General features: G+C 43.3%; 2 protein-coding genes across 5 annotated transcripts in view; one reads left to right on the plus strand and one right to left on the minus strand.

Annotated features, from left to right (window-relative positions):
• ITGAL (integrin subunit alpha L) overlaps positions 1–12,550 on the minus strand; it is a 57,247-nt gene extending 44,697 nt beyond the window's left edge. For all 4 annotated transcript variants that reach the window (XM_054582680.1, XM_054582678.1, XM_054582679.1 and 1 more), the window contains exon 1: positions 12,468–12,550. The gene's annotated coding sequence lies outside the window, so the exon portion shown is untranslated. The remainder of the gene's footprint in view (positions 1–12,467) is intronic.
• Positions 12,551–12,853: 303 nt separating this feature from the next.
• SEPHS2 (selenophosphate synthetase 2) lies at positions 12,854–15,049 on the plus strand. The gene has a single exon (XM_054582684.1). The coding sequence runs from the start codon at positions 13,004–13,006 to the stop codon at positions 14,363–14,365; it is 1,362 nt and encodes a 453-aa protein (XP_054438659.1). The 5' UTR covers positions 12,854–13,003; the 3' UTR covers positions 14,366–15,049.
• The last annotated feature ends 3,060 nt before the right edge of the window (positions 15,050–18,109 follow it).

The following is an 18,109-nucleotide window of genomic DNA, read 5'->3' on the forward strand; positions in this document are numbered from 1 at the left end:
ATTTAAAAATAAATAATAAACTGGAGGCAGGTAAGCAATCAGTTGGTTCCTTCCAAGAATGTAGAGAGAATTCTTGGGAGAATGGTGCAGAACTACAGAGAAGTAGATGCTATGAGAGATAAATTGTGAGGTCTACAAAGGAGGAACAGTGATAACTTGGAAGGCTACCTCCATTCCCAATGGTCTCTCTAGTCCTAGTCCACACATACTCACACTGAACTCTCCTGTGACTCTTGAATGAATAAAATGTGGCTCTCTTCTGTCTCTTGAGGCAGAGGTGTGACAGAAGGAAGACTCTGGGCATGCTTGGGGACCTATGGGCCTCTGGCTGATGTAGAGGGCAGCAGGAAACGCAGGTTGAGGCCTCGCTACCCCCACACCAACACCAGGCCTGACTGCCTACGAATCTAGCACTAACTAGGTGTTGAGGTAAGAAACATCCAACCCTTGGAGAATTTGCATGAGTTTATTTGAGTCAAACTGACTACATGCACTGGGGAGCAGGATCTCAAATGCTACGAAGAGTGACAGTTTTGCAGTTTCTTCTGTGCATTTGAAATTAGCGACTGAGTCCTGGCTGGTGTGGCTCAGCGGATTGGGTGCCAGCCTGTGAACTAAAAAGTTGCCGATTCTCAGTCAGGGCATATGCCTGGGTTGCAGGCTAGGTCCGCAGGTGAGGTCATGTGAGAGGCAACTGATTGATGTATCTCTCACACACCCATGTTGCTCTCCCTTTCTTTCTCCCTTCCCTTCTCTCTAAAAAGAAATAAAATCCTTTCTTAAGAAAAGAAATTAAGGAGCAACCATAAGATTATATTGGATAGTTAAGATTACGTGCTCTCTTATGGGTGATCTACTTTAGAAGGAAGGGTGTGAAAGGGAGCATTTCAAAGGTATGTTAACCTAAATGCACAGAAACAATGGACAGGGCTTGCTTAAAGTAAAAATAAGTCTTTTACTAAAGAAGTTATAGGCTTGGGGCGTGACTACCCACCATCACCTGCCCAGTTAGGAATTTATGATCAGATCACCCTGTGAGGTTACTTTCCATAGAAACTGTTTTTCATCCATAATGGCAAAGTTCTCTCTTCAGATTCACACAAAAGATTTGCTGGTGCAAATGCTGCGTATTGCCATCAATTGCTGTCTCCTGGCCTAGACTTCCCACCCACTGCTTTCTCCAGCGTACGGTGACAAAGGCCACTTTTGTCAGGATGGTTCTGACACAAATATCTGAGTCACCACAGTGTTCTTTACCTGCGTCAGAGAAGAGGAGAGGAAGTCACTAAAGCCCAGAGGGGCCCACAGTGGGTGAGCCATCACCCTATTCCAAGGCCTTTATGATATCATGGGTAGGTGGGCCAGGGCATTCTAAAGTTCTAGAAAACTCTAGAAAATTCCCACAAAATTTTCTGAGGGAGGGCTGAGCTGAGCACACCACAGGTAGGGATTTGCTAAGGATGGCGTGCCTTGGGTGTTCACATGTACTCAACCCCACGAGGCTCAGTTGTCATGGGGTGACCATTTCCAGCTTCTAGGCATGTAATTGACTTTTGCGGTCAAAAAAGCATATAGTCCAGGGCAGAGACCTGGGAATCAGTTCCTGGCAATGTTTCGCCATGTTGTGCAGATGAACCTCTTCCCCTCCTCGGGTCTTCGTTCCTTTCTCTGAATGTAGCTCAGACTTCTATGGGACTCACCAATTTGTCAGTTGAAATAGGATCACATTAATCTTAATATTCCCCATGTTGTTGCCTTATTATTCCCACATGCTAGTAAAAGATCTCCAGCTTCCTGCAAGTTCCCATGTTATTTCAGAAAGTCCAGTGATATTTTACTTGTGCTCCACTCCCTGGAACACAAGCTGCTCCCACTCACACCTTGGCTATTGTTCTATAGTCAAGACCTTACATACAGTCATTCTTGAACTTTGGAAGTGGTCTACACTCAAGTTTGGCCTGCTACATTTATCATGGGGACGTCACTATGCCCAGTGTGTTTTATTTGTTACACTATGGAAAGTGAACTCCCTTCTATCACTCTACCTCAGTGGGTAGAAGGAAAACATTTCCTATTTTCTCACTAGATAGCTTGAGTTTATCCAGGAAACAAATCAAACAGAACCTGGAGGCTTCTTGTTGCAGGATGTGTTTGCACTGTAAGGAGATGAAGCGGTTGCGTGAAGCAGCAGCTATCTCTAGTATCTAAAAGATTAACTAGGCCTCCGCCCAGGTCTTACCACCAATCAGACTCTTCTCAACCCCTTCTGCCACAGCAACTGCAGCTGAACATTTTGAAGCTCCTCCAGGAGCTGTGGATGACTCTCTTCAAACACTTGGATGACTCCCTATTAATTTAAATGGCCTTGGCCAAATCTCATATTGTGGCAAGTAATGGGAACTCATCTGAGCTGACTAAATGAAAAGGATAAATTTGTTTGAAGGATATCATGAAGCCCTTAGAAGAACTCCAATACAATCAGGTCTTCCAGTCTTCCAGGTGGTTGGAAAGGGCACCACATACCCCCCACTTCTCTCGCTCTTTCTCTCTCCCTTCCCCTCCCCCCTTTCTCTCTGTCTCCCCTCCCCACCCCCTCTTTCTCTCACTCTCTTTGCCAGCCACCTTTCTCCACCTCAGCAAAGGCTGCAGGTGGTTGCCCCTAGTGGCAAATTCATCTCAACTTTACATTTACTTAATTGAAAAGACCACAGAGGCTAAGATCACTGAATTTTTACACTGTTAGGAGGGAGAAACTAATTGCGCCAGCTGGAGTCAAATCTCCACCCTACAGCAGTCAGCTGTGGCCAAGGGAACAGGGTGGTATCCTAAATACAAACAAGCATCTGGCCACATCATCCTCAACTCCTGGGTGAGGAAATAGCTCTCAAGTTGAGGTGGTAGGACTAGGCAGAAACGAAGAATGTTCTGTTACCTGGGGTAAAGCTCAATCTTCCTCCATAACTTGGCTCATTTTTTAGCCTCATTTCCTACTTTTCTTCCTCTATTGCTCATTGGCCTATTACCATTGCATGAAATGGGCATTCCCCATCACCGCTTATCAAAATCTTCCCAGACCTGATGACTTGCCATCCTTTATGACTCTTTCAACTAGAAGTGTAGTAACAAATTTCAGATTTGAAAGGGACTCCTGAATATCACCTAACTCAACCCTCCACCATCTTGCACAATCCCTCATATATTACCTTCTACTAAATTTTCAACCAGGCCCTGCTTATACATTTACAGAGACAAAATCCTCATGACTTCTTAAGGAGATCCACTGAGTTTCCAGTAGCACCACCTATAGGAAAATGATTAGTTGTATTACATGCCAATTTGCCTTCTTGTTGACTTCCATGCTTTAGACAGGTTCTTCCCTGTGAAAATGCTCAGAAAAGGTCTGCTCTCTTCCCCATCTGGAAGTCCCTTCAGAAATTTGACAGGGGGGGGTTCATGTCATCCCTTATTCTTCTCTCTTTCAGGCTGAACATTCTCAGTTATATCTATTATTCCCCATAAGATGCAGCCTCTAGTCCTCTGACCTCGCCAAGAGAAACACCTCTTTCAACTACCTTCCTAAAATCTGGTGTCTCAAAGTAAATGCAACAACAATGTTCCAAAATATCTTTTTTAAAAAGATTTTATTTATTTATTTATTTTTAGAGATGGGAAGGATGGGAGAAAGAGAGGGAGAGAAACATTAATGTGTGGTTGCATTTCGTGCAGTCCCGCTGGGGACCTGGCATGCAACCCAGGCATGTGCCCTACACTGGGAATATGAACTGGCGACCCTTTGGTTGGCAGGCTGGCGCTCAATCCACTGAGCCACACCAGCTAGGGCTGTTCCAAGAAATCTTTTAATATAAAAGTGAGGAAAATAAATTAAATAACAGTAATTATAGGAAGTTGGCTATATTTATTAAATAAATCCATTTTGTAGAATACTGTTCAACTTTTAACAAAATATAATAGATTTACATGTACTAACATAGAAAAATTGTCATGATAATGTAAGTAGAAAAAAAGCAAATAAATTACAAAACAGTGTGTGTTAGATCTTATTTGTCTACCAAACAGGCAGTCTGTCTTCCTCAGCTTCTTTCTCTCCCAAATCTCTGTCTCTTAAACATTTCATTTTTTAGTGTATGTATTAAAACAAATGAAGGATGATTTTACTATGAATACTGCATAGTTATTTCTAGATTCTAGAGATATCTTAAATTATCTCTAGAATACAGAGGATGAGGTTTGGGGACTTTCATACTATGATATATATCTGTAGTGTTTGGTTTCTTTTTTTAAATAAAGAACACATATTATTTTTATAATCCAAAAACAGTAATGATAAAAGATTTGCGATGCTTTGGTGAGCTCTGAATATCAGGGTATTGATCTCTTCCCTCACTCACATTCTTTCCATTTAGTCATTCAACAAATGCTCTCCAAGGCCTTCTCTGCTCCAGACCCCATACTGGGCCTTGGGCTATGGAGCCCAGCTATGACAAGCTCACAGATGTCAGAGAAAACCTAGCATAATAATTGCTAGAACAGAATAAATCCTAGGGCTATGAAATCATAGGAGAGGAACTTCCTGGAGTTTTGAAGATAACACTCTTCGTCGGGAGTAAAGGTCTTTTGGGTAATTGAAGGCATTCTGTGCAAAGGCCCAGAGACAGAGAGAACAGTTTTCTGTTTTCTGTTTACCCCTCCACTCTACTCTAGCCTAGTCCTAGTCACCACCCTCACTGGTGCTCTGCTGCATCCTGCCCCTCCAGTCTAGTCTCTACGTAGCAGCCAGAAAGATCTTTCAAAAACACAAATACAACAATGTCATACCCCTGTTTAAAACCAATCCTGTGTCTTCCTCTTTCTTTTAGGACAAAAAGTCCAAAAATCCTTTACATGACTCATCAGATCTTATACCCAGTCTACCAGAAAATCAGTTGGCTCTACATTAAAAAAATACCCAGAATCTGATCACCTCTTACCATTTCCAATGTGACCCACCTGGTACGTGCCACCATTTTCTCTCTCCTGGATTTTTGCAGGAGCCCCCCTCACTATGTTTCTGTATTCACTCTCTCATCCCATCCAACCTCACTCAACAGCCAGAATAATCATGTCATTCTTCTGGTCTAAACTTTCCAGTGGCTCCTGTATTACCCAGAGCCAAATCCAAAGGCCTTACAGTGGCTTTATACATCTGACCTTTCATTTCCTCCCTGACATTACCTCCTCCTGCTCTCTCCCGTGCTCACTTATAACCAACCACATTGGCCTCCTTTCAGTTCCTCTAAGGCATAAGGCTTGCTTCATCTCAGGCCTTTTGCCAAGACTGTTTCTCTGCCTGGAATACTGTTTCCCCAGAGTATCACATGACTTTCTCCCTTGCCACCTTCAAAGCTAGCCTCTCATTTGCTAGCTCTACCTCTGAATTCTCCACTCCCTGAATTCTGTTGTCATCTGAGTCTCTGTCCTCTTTTCTCTCTCTTGTTCTTATAGCAAAAGATGATTCACCAGGGCTTCACACATTTGCCCCAGTACAAAGCTGAAGCTCCCTGCCACTTGGGATGGTGGGAAGTGGTTAAGTGTATGAGGGCTGTGGCCATGGCTGTCATTTCTCAAATATCCTGAGGCACAGCCTATTGCTAGAGCCCCATGGGCCAAGCCCAGGGGAGTAAGGGCTGAGAACTGGGACTGTGCCTGGCTTGTGTCAGGCCCAGGGCCCAGGGGTGGGGACACTGACCTGGATGTTGGACCAGAGTGGTGGGGGCTCAGACTGATGGGAAAGGTTTTGAACCTCTGGGGTTTGACTGCACATTAAAAACTATAGCAAGGTCAGATTATGTCAGTCTTACCATGACCTATGAGGCCCCACATCCTGGGCTACCTTCCTCCACCCTGTGCCACTTCTGTCTGTTCTCATTTCCTGCGACCTTCTCCTCTCACTGTTCCCCGGGCACCCTGGCCTCCTTGTTGTTCCTAGAACACCCCATGCACACCCCTGCTTCAGGGCTTTTGCACTGCCATTTCCTCTGCCCGAAACACTCTTTCTCAGATATCTGCATGATTTCTCTTTACTTAGTCCTTTACTTCAAAGTCGCCTTTTCAGTCAGGTCTTACTTGGCCACAATCACACAATACACATTCCTACCCTCCTTTCTCCAGACTTCATTTTTTCTCCTCAGTATATATCCCTAACAAACAAATGATTGACCATAGCTATTGCTATCTCTATTAGGGATTTTTTGGGTCTGTCCTATTCATTGGTATAGCTCCAGTATCTAGTGTGGTGATGAACACAGACGAGTTCTTCAATAAATATTTGTGAATGAACCCAGGAAGAGTGTTGAGCATCTATAACATGCCAGATGTTTTCCAGCCATTATTTTATTTCTTACTAGGAAAAAAAAAAAGGGATGATCCCATTTTTAAAAAAGTATTTGTAATAGAGCGCACAGTACACCTCTTAACACAGCGTACCAGGAGTGACAGGGCGCCCCCTGGAGTTCAGTGTGAGGAAGAAAACTGTCTACGAAATACACTCAGCTAAAATATTAATAGTATTTCCTTCTAGAAGGAGGGACTTTAAATTATTTCAACTTTCTTACTAAGCTGCATTTTGTGATTTTTATACAACAACAGAATAACTTTGTAATAAGAAAAAAATTAATTACAGTGTACTAAACTTACTGAAGTATTTCAGTATACTGAAAAATATACTGAGTGTGTATTTTATCACAATAAAAACTGTTTTTTAAAGTGTTGGTTCCAGTCCAAGATGAGGGTGTAAGAAGATCCTGAACTCACCTCCTCCCATGAACACATCAAATTTACACCTACAGACAGAGCCATGCCCCTGAAGAACTGAAAGCTGACTGAACAGTTTCTGCACAACGAAAGAGAGAGAGACTGCTTAAGAAATGGTAGGTGAGATGGAGATACCATACCATACCCCACCCCCAATGCTCTGCCTGGCTGTTGAGATGGATCATTGGAGGGCATGCTTTCAGACTCAAAGTCCAGGGCACAGTAAAACAAACAAAAAACAAAAAACAGAGGTTCAGTCCTTGGCCAGGTGCCTCCACTGGTTGGAGCATTGTCCCATACACCAAAAGGTTGATGGTTCAATCTCCGGTCAGGGTATATACCTAGGTTGCAGGTTTGATCCCAGTCTGAGTGCATATGGGAGGCAACCGATCAATGTTTCTCTGTTACATCAATATTTCTCTCTTTCTCTTTCTTCCTCTCTGTCTCTCTCTCATCCTCTAGAAATCAATAAACATATCCTTGGGTGAGGTTTGAAAAAAAAATCCAGTGGTTTAAAGAGCACCTACACTATATGGAAAAGAAATCCACTAGAGCATCTACCAAATGGGAGGGAGACTGTAGGAACTCTCTCCTGTGTCAGAGGCACCAGAGAGTGCCATTTGTGGCCCTCCCCCTCCCCCTTGATCACACAGGCAGGAGTGCAATCCAGGTGCTCTAGCCAGCTGACCAAGGCAGTCTGTAAGTGCACTAAGTGCCTGGCCCACACCAGCTCCTCAGCTTGTCCCTGGGATTCCCCATGGCCCACACCAGCTCCAGCTCCAGGCCCCAGAGTGCCTTACCATGGGGACTACATATGGTCTGAACTGTCTCCATCTAGAGCCCCAACCAGCCCACCAAAGCAACCTCAACAAGCCTTGCCCCAGAGACTCCTCATGGAACTTGCCCATTTCAGCTCCAGCTCCACCCTGGATTTCTCCCAAGTCACCCTGTGGCTCCTGCCAGCTCCAGCTCTAGCTGGCCTGCCAAAGACACCTGGTACACAGCACACACAGTCTGCAAAGAAGAAGCTCCTACATAAGGCCATTCCTTCCAGACCAGGTGAGGTTGTTGTTTCACCTAATTCACAGAAACATAAACATAGAGACAGCCAAAATGAGGAGACAGAAAAATATGTTCCAAACAGAAGACCAACACAAAAACCCCAGAAAAAAGAACTAAATGTAATGAAGACAAGCAATCCCTACCAGATAAAGAGTTCAAAACACAAGTTATAAGGATGCTCAATGAACATGAGAGAAGAATAGATGAACTCAGTGAGAACAAGAAGAAATAGAAAATATGAAAAAGAACCAATCATTAACTGAAGACTACAACTGAAATTTTAAAAATAATACATTAGAGGGAATCAATAGCAGATTAGTTAATGAAGAACAAGTCAGTGAGCTGGAAGACACGTTAGTAGAAACCACCCAATCAGAACAGCAAAAAGAAAAAAGAATTAAAAAAAAAAAATTAGGATAGTTTAAAAGACCTCTGGGATGACATTTAAATCATAGGAGTCTGAAAAAGAGAAGAGAGAGAAAAAAGGACAGAAAACCTATTTAAAGAAATAATGGCTGAAAACTTCCCTAACTTGGTGAAGGAAACACGTCCAAGTACAGAAAACACAGGGAGTCCCAAACAAGATGAACCCAGCCCTGGCCAGGCAGTGCAGTTTGTTAGTGTTGTTCTGATACTTTGAGGTTGTGGGTGTGATCCCCAGTCAGGGCATAAATACAAGAATCAACCAGTGAAAGCAGAAATAAATGGAATAACAAAATGATGTCTCTCTCTCTCTCTCTCTCTCAATAAATGAATTAATTAATGAATAAATAAATAAATAAATAAATAAATTTTAAAGGTGAACCCAAAGAGGCCCACCCCAAGACACATCATAATTATGCCAAAACTGAAGAATCTTAAAAGAAGCAAGAGAAAAGGAGCTACTTGTGTGCAAAGTCAGAAGGGAATGACATATATTCAAAATGATGAAAGGAAAAAATTTTATTTATTTATTTTAGACAGAGGGGAAGAGAGGCAGAAAGAGAGAGAGAGAAACATCAATGTGTGGTTCCCTCTTGCATGCCCCAACTGGGGACCCACAACCCAGGCATGTGCCCTGACTGGGATTCGAACCAGCAACCCTTTGGTTTGCAGGCCAGGGCTCAATCCACTGAGCCACACCAGCCAAAGCTAGACCTTCTTAACTTTAAAACTCCATTTTCTTCTCCTTTGCCTGCTCTCCCAACCTCACTTTCAGGTTTTTATATTTATCATCTTTGACCCATACAGTTTAACCCAGATGGTAAATGTGGGTTAAACTGTAAATGAGAGACCATTGGATCTCTCAGTAAAAAAGCAAGAAAATGATTTTTTTTTTAAAGGATGCTTTCAGATGTCCAAGACACAGTCACACAAATCACCCTCAAGAGTCCCATGTGAGCCCTGGCTGGTATGGTTCAGTGGGTTTGTCCTGCAAACCAAAGTGTCCGTTCCCGGTCACAACACGTGCCTGGGTCTCTGGTTGGGGGTGGGTTAGAGGCAACCAATCATGTTTCTTTCACACATCTGTGTTTCTCTCCCTCTTTTTCTCCCTTGCCCTCTCTTTAAAAGATAAATAAATAAAATCTTTAAATAAATAAAAAACAGTCCCATGTGAGTCGCTTGCACATGAACTTGTTCTGAGCCCAGTGGGTTGGTCACTGGCCAAGACAAATGCATGACCTTCTTTGCATTGGTCCAAGTGAATATTGCTTCAAAGTAGAAGCAACAGGAAACTATATGAATGAAAACCTTGCCCTTGAAGAGACTTGCTTACTCAAAGAACATGGTGAGGTTTATTGGAATTATCCAGGGGGACCCCTGGATGAAGGATAGAATACTTGTCCTCAGTTCAAACAGACCTCAGTCTGAATTCTCACAGGTTGATTTCCAGATGGTGAACCTGTGCAAGACTCTTAACCTATCTGGGATCTCAGTTTTCTCACCTGTAAAATGGAGATAATAATGCTAATCTCCTGTGGTTGCTCTATGGAGGTAAATAAATGTGAAATGCTCAGCAAAGTGTAATGTATAAAATGACATATTCATTCAACAAATGTTATTACCATGTAAAGTGCTAGAGAAACCAGGGTGGACAAAACAGGGTAGGTGGTCCCTGCCCTGTGGTGCTCACAGGCTAGTGGGGCAGACAGATAGTCATGGTGTAACTACATGAGGAAAGAATTACAAATTGGAGATGAAATACACGATGGGATGAAGCTGGAGCTTTAATACCAATAGAATAGAATTCTTTCCCCATGGCCCACCCTCCCTTCCCCTCCCCTCTCTCCCACCCTCACTCCTCCACACTGGTATGGATGCTTGTTTTTAAAAAGTCATGTTAATAAAAACTTATTTTAAAAAAATCACAAATTGTGCCAAATGCTGAGAGGGAGAAATCCAGAGGGAAAAGTCCAAAGGACAGAGCATATAACCAGAGGCAACTGAGCTAGTCACTTTTTAACCCAGGTGAGGCAACTACAGGTGGAATAGAATGTTTTTGTTTTCCTTTAGTGAAATGAGGATCCTTCACATGTACAATATGCTGAAAATATTGCAAAGAACTTTTCATAGTTGAGGTTTTTCATATATGACCCTCTCACAAGATCCTAAGCAGTGATTATGACCCTCATTTTACAGAAGTGGAAAATAAGGTGTAGAGAGGTTATATACTGTATTTTGCCATGTATAATGTACACTTTTTTGCCCAAATTTTTGAGAAAAAATAAGGGTGCACATTATACATGGGTAGTACCTAAATACCTTGTATCTCTTCTTGTGTTTTGTATTTGTTATAAAATTTCTTGTACCATAAAATGTTGAAAAACAAATGCTAAAATTCCTTCATGATACAAAAAACATGCTAAATATAAATAAAAAATAATTGAATTAAAAGTGAAAACGAAAGACTTTTTTCCTGAAAGTTTGGGACAAAACTCTGGGTGCACAGTATACATGGGAGCGCATTTATATGTGGCAAAATATGGTAACTTTCTCAAAGCCAGACAGCTCACGGATAGCTGTCCAAAAGTAAGACAAAACCCAGAGGTCTTTACTTCCATATCTATTGCTTTTTCATGATCTCATTTTTTCTTTTTGTATTTTTGATTCTGAAATATAGAAGCTTTCTTTTTTTAATGTTGAAACGTAGCTTACAAAAAGGTGTTGAAAAGTATATACGTATGATTTAGAGAACACCCTGTAACTACCACCCAGCCAGAGGAACAGGATTTAACATACCCCAGAGGTCCCCTATGTGCCCTTCCCCAGAAGTAACCCGTAATCTAAATTTTGTTATTCATTCACTCTTACTCTTTAAAAAAGATTTCTTAATCATGTATGTACCTCTTAACATATTATTGCTTTGCTTGATGTTGAACTTAGATAAATGGCATCTTAGTTTATATATTACTCTGTAACTTGTTTCTTATTCCCAACATTTTGTTTTTGATATCCATATTGATTCTTAGAACAAAATTCATTTTCACAAATAATATTTCACTGTGATTATACCACATTTATTTATATATTCCCATTTTACACAGACACGAGTTATTTCCATTGTTTTGCTGTTTTATTCTTAAAACTAAGATTTTATTTATTTTTAGAGAAGGGAAGGGAGGGAAAAAGAGAGGGAGAGAAACATCAATGTGTGGCAGCATCTCCGGCGTACCCTACTGTGGATTTGGCCTGCCACCCAAGCATGTGTATTACTCTGGGAATTGAATCTGCGACCTTTTGGTCAATCCATAGAGCCGCACCAGCTTGGGTTGTTATTATTCTTGCTAAGGAAGATAAATGGATTTGTTTTTATAAAAAACTTTCCAAGATGTTATAAGTTTTGTGATTTAACTTCCAGTTCCTATATCCACTTTTACAGTAATGTATGATAATAACTTTTACCATTTATTTTGAGTTTACCATTATTCAAGAACTACATTAGATGTTTTAGATTCATTTTCAAATTTAATTTTCATAACATTCCTTACTGATACGTATTTAACTTCAGGTGACATGACTATTTTATAGGCAATAAAAACTGAGGTTCCTAGAGGTTAGTAATTTGCCCAAGGTCAATCACCCAAGCCAACATTGTAACTCAGTCTAATTCTAACGTTCAGGATTCTTCCAAATCACTCCATGCCTTAATAGTATGCTGTGCACTAATAAAACTCAAGTATAATGATGTGCTATAATATATATAAGTAGGTCATATATTTTTTTATCCTCACCAAAGATATTTTTCTTTTATTGTTTTTGGAGAGAACCGAAGGGAGAGAAGGCTTAGAGTGACGGGGAAGAGGGAGAAAAAGGGAAAGAAAAATAAATTGGTTATCTTTCGTAAGCGCCAAACACAGAACCATACCCGCAAACTAGGCCTGTGCCCTGACCGGGAATCAAACCTGCGATCTTCTCCGCGGGGATGATGTTCAACCAACTGAGCCACACCGGCCAGGGCTAGTTTTAATATTTTTAATTATAACAAAATACACATACATTCCCATTGTGCAATCCATCAGCAGCACTATTACATAATTTCATTATATCGATGCTGCAGTTTCCTTATCTAATTCCTTATTATACTTTCCGATTTTTTCCAGTGGCTATCTTCTTACCCTGGATTGATCATGTGCGCTGTCAAGTGACCCTTGGACACTTCTCGCCGGCTAGAGGTTCGGCAAGCTATCGATCTTCCCTCATCCTTCAAAATGCTGTACTTGGTAGACTGCCTCTAGGGGAGCCGAGCTCCGTCAGCCACACAAGCACCCGCCCGCCCGCCTACCCCGCCAGGAGGTCATTCAAATCACAACACGCGGAGCAAACCAAAACACTCGCTCGGTAATCCAGCGGGGACCAACCTTCGCAAATTGGTGGGCGGTTGGTCTGGAATACGTTAAGTCTTTTAGACCAAAGGAAGCCCGCCTCGCTGTGGCAAAGTTGTTATTGGATGAAACGGCTGTCAATCACCAGGGGACTAAACTCGGGAGGCTGTCGGTTGCTCACCCGGGAAGACCCGGACGGGCTGGCGCGCCCTCAGTTCCGCGAAGCGCGTGGGTTGCAAGCTCTGCGGTAACATCTGCTACTCGGTACTAACTGGAGTAGAAAATAGAAGGGACCTCTCCCCCTCTCCCCTCCTTGCCCGGCAGGCGTAATGGCAGAAACCGCAGCGACGGGTGCCAGCGGGGAGGCGATGGCGGCGGCGGCGGCGGCGGCGGCGGCAGGCTCCGCGGGATCCGCGAGCCTGTCTTTGGGTCGCGGCTTCGCGAGCTACCGGCCCTTCGAGCCCCAGGCGTTGGGCCTCAGCCCGAGCTGGCGGCTGACCGGCTTCTCCGGCATGAAGGGCTGAGGCTGCAAGGTCCCCCAGGAGACGCTGCTCAAACTCCTGGCGGGACTGACGCGGCCGGACGTGCGGTCCCCGCTGGGCGGCGGACTGGTGGGAGGCCATGAAGAGGCGGCGCAGGAAGCCGGCCTGCCGGTCATGGCGGAGTCCAGCCCAACTTCTCCAGCCCTGGGCATTGGGATGGACTCCTGCGTCATACCCCTGAGGCACGGAGGCCTGTCACTGGTGCAGACCACGGACTTCTTTTACCCCTTGGTGGAAGATCCCTACATGATGGGACGCATAGCTTGTGCCAATGTGCTGAGTGACCTCTATGCCATGGGCATTACTGAATGTGACAACATGTTAATGTTACTCAGCGTCAGCCAGAATATGACTGAGGAGGAACGAGAAAAGATAACCCCACTCATGATCCAAGGCTTTCGTGATGCCGCCGAGGAAGGAGGGACTGCAGTGACCGGTGGACAAACTGTGGTAAACCCTTGGATTATCGTGGGTGGGGTTGCCACTGTGGTGTGTCAGCCAAATGAATTCATAATGCCTGACAGTGCAGTTGTTGGCGATGTGCTCGTGTTAACCAAACCCTTAGGAACCCAAGTAGCTGTGAATGCCCACCAGTGGCTGGATAATCCTGAGAGATGGAGTAAGATAAAGATGGTGGTCTCCAAGGAAGAGGTAGAGCTGGCCTATCAGGAAGCCATGTTCAATATGGCTACCCTGAACAGGACTGCTGCTGGGTTAATGCACACGTTTAATGCCCATGCAGCCACGGATATCACAGGCTTTGGCATTCTGGGACACTCTCAGAACCTTGCGAAACAACAAAGAAATGAGGTTTCTTTTGTCATTCATAATCTGCCAATCATTGCCAAGATGGCTGCCATCAGCAAGGCCAGCGGGCGCTTTGGGCTCCTTCAAGGAACCTCAGCAGAAACTTCTGGGGGATTACTGATTTGCTTGCCGCGGGAACAGGCTGCTCGCTTTTGCTCTGAAATCAAATCTTCCAAGTATGGGGAGGGTCACCAAGCATGGATCGTCGGCATTGTGGAAAAGGGAAGCCGGACGGCCCGGATCATTGACAAACCTCGAGTTATTGAGGTCCTGCCTCGTGGGACCACTGCTGCGGCTCTTGCTCCCGACAGCTCCGGTGCCTCTTCTGAGCCCAGCTTGTGAGGTGGAATAGCAGAAGTGGTTTGGACCTTGGAACCTTTGTGCGCAATCATGGATGATTCTCAAGAGCTGATTTTAGGAACAAATATCCAAAGAAGGCCGCCGGCGTGTCAGTTCCGCAGTTGCCCTTTCCAGGTGATTTGAATCAGCGCATCGTCAACTGCACGTCCCAAGGCCGGAAGTAGCGTTTTGGACTTCCGGGGGAGGTTTGTTCAATTTTTGCTTGGAAGAGGAGCAGAAAGACCTGTCTCCTCTTTCCAAGGGCAAAGTGAGGTTATTCCAGTTTGAGGGAATTGCAAGGGGAAAAGAAAAATCGGAAGCAAATAAATTTGGATTAATGCTGTTGATAAATATAAATTGTAAAGAAAGATCTTATCATGCAGTGTCAAATTCTTAATTAGGTATTTCTGAAGTACTGTCTCTTTCCTGCTCCGGACAAGAATTGAGCAGCTTGTCCGATGACTGGGAAAGGAGGACCTGCAGCCATCTGACTTGGGCTCTGTTAATGACGTCTCTCCCTCTAAACCCCTTTAAGGACTGGGAGAGGCAGAGGTAGCCCCAGAGCCCAGGCCTTGGTGGTCATTAAGATGTTAAGTTTTGTGCTGAAAATTCCTGGTGATTTAACTAATAAAGTGATTTCTAGTGAAATAAATAAAAAGGACTTTGTTGAGAATTCTTCTGGCTAATGTTTGGATCCTTGGAATTCTGAATCTTTTACAGTCTTACAAAACTGAATCAATTGGTACATTTAGAGTCTGGCAAAATAGGGAGTTTTCTCATGTTTTCTCCAATCCTGGACGAGGGGATTTGACACCCAGATCTAGGTTTGCATCTTCCCCCTGAGTTGACAGCAAGGGACTCAACAGGCCTAAGAAACCCCAAGACTAGAAGGTGGGAGGGGAAATGGCAAAAGTGTCAGTAGTTCATGGAAAATGAAAAGTAGGTGGAAGAGGGGTAAGTGACTTAGCAGAAGAGAGGAAGCCAAAGCATTGGTGTATTTGCGCTGAGGAATACTAACAGGAAATGAGGAGATATGCCCCAGAGGTACTAAGCGAGGTGGGATCAAGGGTAGGGGTAAAAAGATACTGGTTGAAAGTTTAAACAGGGTAATTAGATCTTTCAAGTTCTCAAGCTTCTCATGCATTCAGACAGCCAGAAGACTGCTCCTCACCTTGGCAAATAAAGGGGAGGTTTCTTTCCTGGAAAAATGTGAATTAAAAAAAAAAAAACACTGCAAAATCAGGGATACCAGGCACAGCAGAGGACAGGGGGCCTGACCAAAAACGATAAAAACTGGAAAATGAGGACACAAAGCCCTTCCTCAGCTCTTAAAAACACACACTACTCCTGGAGAAAACGAGCGTGCCCCCCCACCCCCCGCCGAAAGACCTATAAATAAAAACATTTAAGGAGCCCCCAGTCAGAATCCCAGTATGCGGAACCTCCCAGTTGAAAAGCTTCACTCAACCACATTCTTCTTCATGCCTAGTTCTAAAAACGAGCAGTCATTTGAGGCAAGCTCCAACTTGAAGGAAGACAAAGCTAACAGAAAAATTCAGGAAAGGGACAATAAGGGAGTGGGGGGAAAATAGAAGCCAAAGAGAAAGTATTTATAAAAAGAAAATAACAAAACGCTTAGAATGTCAAAATATAGCTAAGATTTTAAAATTCATTAGGAGACTGAGAAGATAAAGTTGAGGAAATATACCAGGAAGTACAACCAAAAAAAAAAAAAAAAAAAGATACACAATAGAAGAAGAAGAAATATGAAAATCAGAGGTGAGCCAGGATGTTCAACATCTAAGAGGAATTCCAGGAAGAAGTAATAAAGCAGATGGAAGAAAGAAAATTATCAAAGACCAATACAAGAAAGTTCTATAAAATTCAAAAGCTGTGTCACATACCTCTTGATTCCCAGATGATGAGCAAAAAAGACACTAATTTTATTATTAAATTTAAAATGCTAGGAATAAAGAGACTGTAGTAGTAATAATAATAATAATAATAATAATAATAATAATACAAGGTTTTATATAGTGCATGCTCTTTGCCAGGCACCGTCCTAAGTATTTAATATGCATCAACTCATTTAAAGTTCCAACAACCGGCATTTGCCGGGTAGCCCAGTTGGTTCCAGCATCGTCTCCGAATCGCCAAGTCTGCAGGTTCAATCCCCGGCCTGGCCACATACAAAAATCAACCAATGAGTGCATAAATAAGTGGAACAACAAATCAATGTCTCCCTCTGTCTCTCTCCCCCGGTCCCTCTTTCTCTCTTTCTACAGATCAATGAAAAAAGTTCCAACAACCCCACTTTGAAAATAAGGAAGCTGAGGTGCAGAGAGATTAAGAAATTTGCCCAAGGTCACACAGGCAGTCTTCTAGGCAGTCCGACTCCAGGGTCCATGCTTCTAATCACCGTGCTCTCCTAAAGTCTTCTGGGGAGAGGGCAAGATCACATACAAAGGCCTGCAGATAAAAATGGTATCAGACTTCTCAACAGCAAATTGTAAGCTAAAAGCCAATGAAGGAATGCCTTCAAAATTCTGAGAGTAATTTATTTTCTATGTATAGTTCTATACCTACCCACGTTTTTAAAAAGTGTAAAATAAAGATATTTATAGACATGTTAGGAATAAAGGTGGTTTCATCCCATGCACTCTTTCTCAAGAAGCCACTGGACGATGTACTCCAGCAAAACAAGGGGGCAAACCAGGAAAGCAAAAAACATGGGGTTCAGGAAATCCAACTCGGCAGAGAAAGGTAAAGCAGGTATCAAGGTACCGCAGGCCTGGAGGACAACAGTCCACACTGGAACAGGAGCCTGGGAGGCTTCCGTAAAAGGAAAGTGGCGCAGATACAATACTGATGCATTTAATTTTGTGAAAAGTTGTATTGGATGGTGAATGGAAGATTTAAACAGAATTAGTGGTAATTATGCAGAAAACAAGTGAGTCCTAGAGCAAATTAAGCCTGTAACATCAGTGGAGGCAAAAATGACAAAATCGAATCTGTCCTACTGCGGGCACATCGTGAGAAGGCAGGGTTCTTTGGAAAAGGCAATAATGCTGGGAAAAATAGAAGGCAGCAGAAAGAGAGATGCTGGACTGACTCAGTAAAAGACGCCATGGCATGAGTCTACAGGACCTGAGCAGGGCTGCTGGGGGCAGGACATTACGGACATCCCTCATGCAAGTCAGGAGTTGGAGCTGAACCAATGGCATCTAACAACAGTATAGAAAACTAGCCAATGACAGAAAGAAAAAAAAAAAAAGAATGAGGCAGATTGACTCCACCCAAAAAGCAACCTTGTACAACAAATTAAACATAATCACAGACACCTGGAACAGTGATGGTCCATAGTTTGTGTTCAGAATGTACTGAATGAATGAATGACTAAGGGAGGTACACATTTGGGGATCCTAGCACCCCCTCTTTCCACTTTCTCCTTGCTCTCGTTGTCTCCTGGCAGTAGGGGCTGATACCACCAATCTCTTAAGACAAGGCTTTGGAGAAGAAATTTGGACCTTGGTTCTGGTTGTCCACTTACACAGCTCTCTAACTGGTTCATTCTCTAGCTTGGGGTGGGTAGTAGAAAGGGGAGGAAAATGATTGAGACTTCCCTGGCCTGGACTCTCTTAGTAAACTTGGAAAGGGTGAGGGGTTGGAGTCCTGACTGGTGTCGCTCAGTGGATTGAGTGCCGGCCTGCAACCCAAAGGGTGGCCAGTTCAGTTCCCGGTCGGGGT

Source organism: Pteronotus mesoamericanus, unplaced genomic scaffold (genome assembly GCF_021234165.1).
Source record: "Pteronotus mesoamericanus isolate MK-2021 breed Mesoamerican mustached bat unplaced genomic scaffold, CSHL_Meso_final contig_72, whole genome shotgun sequence".
NCBI lineage: Eukaryota > Metazoa > Chordata > Mammalia > Chiroptera > Mormoopidae > Pteronotus > Pteronotus mesoamericanus.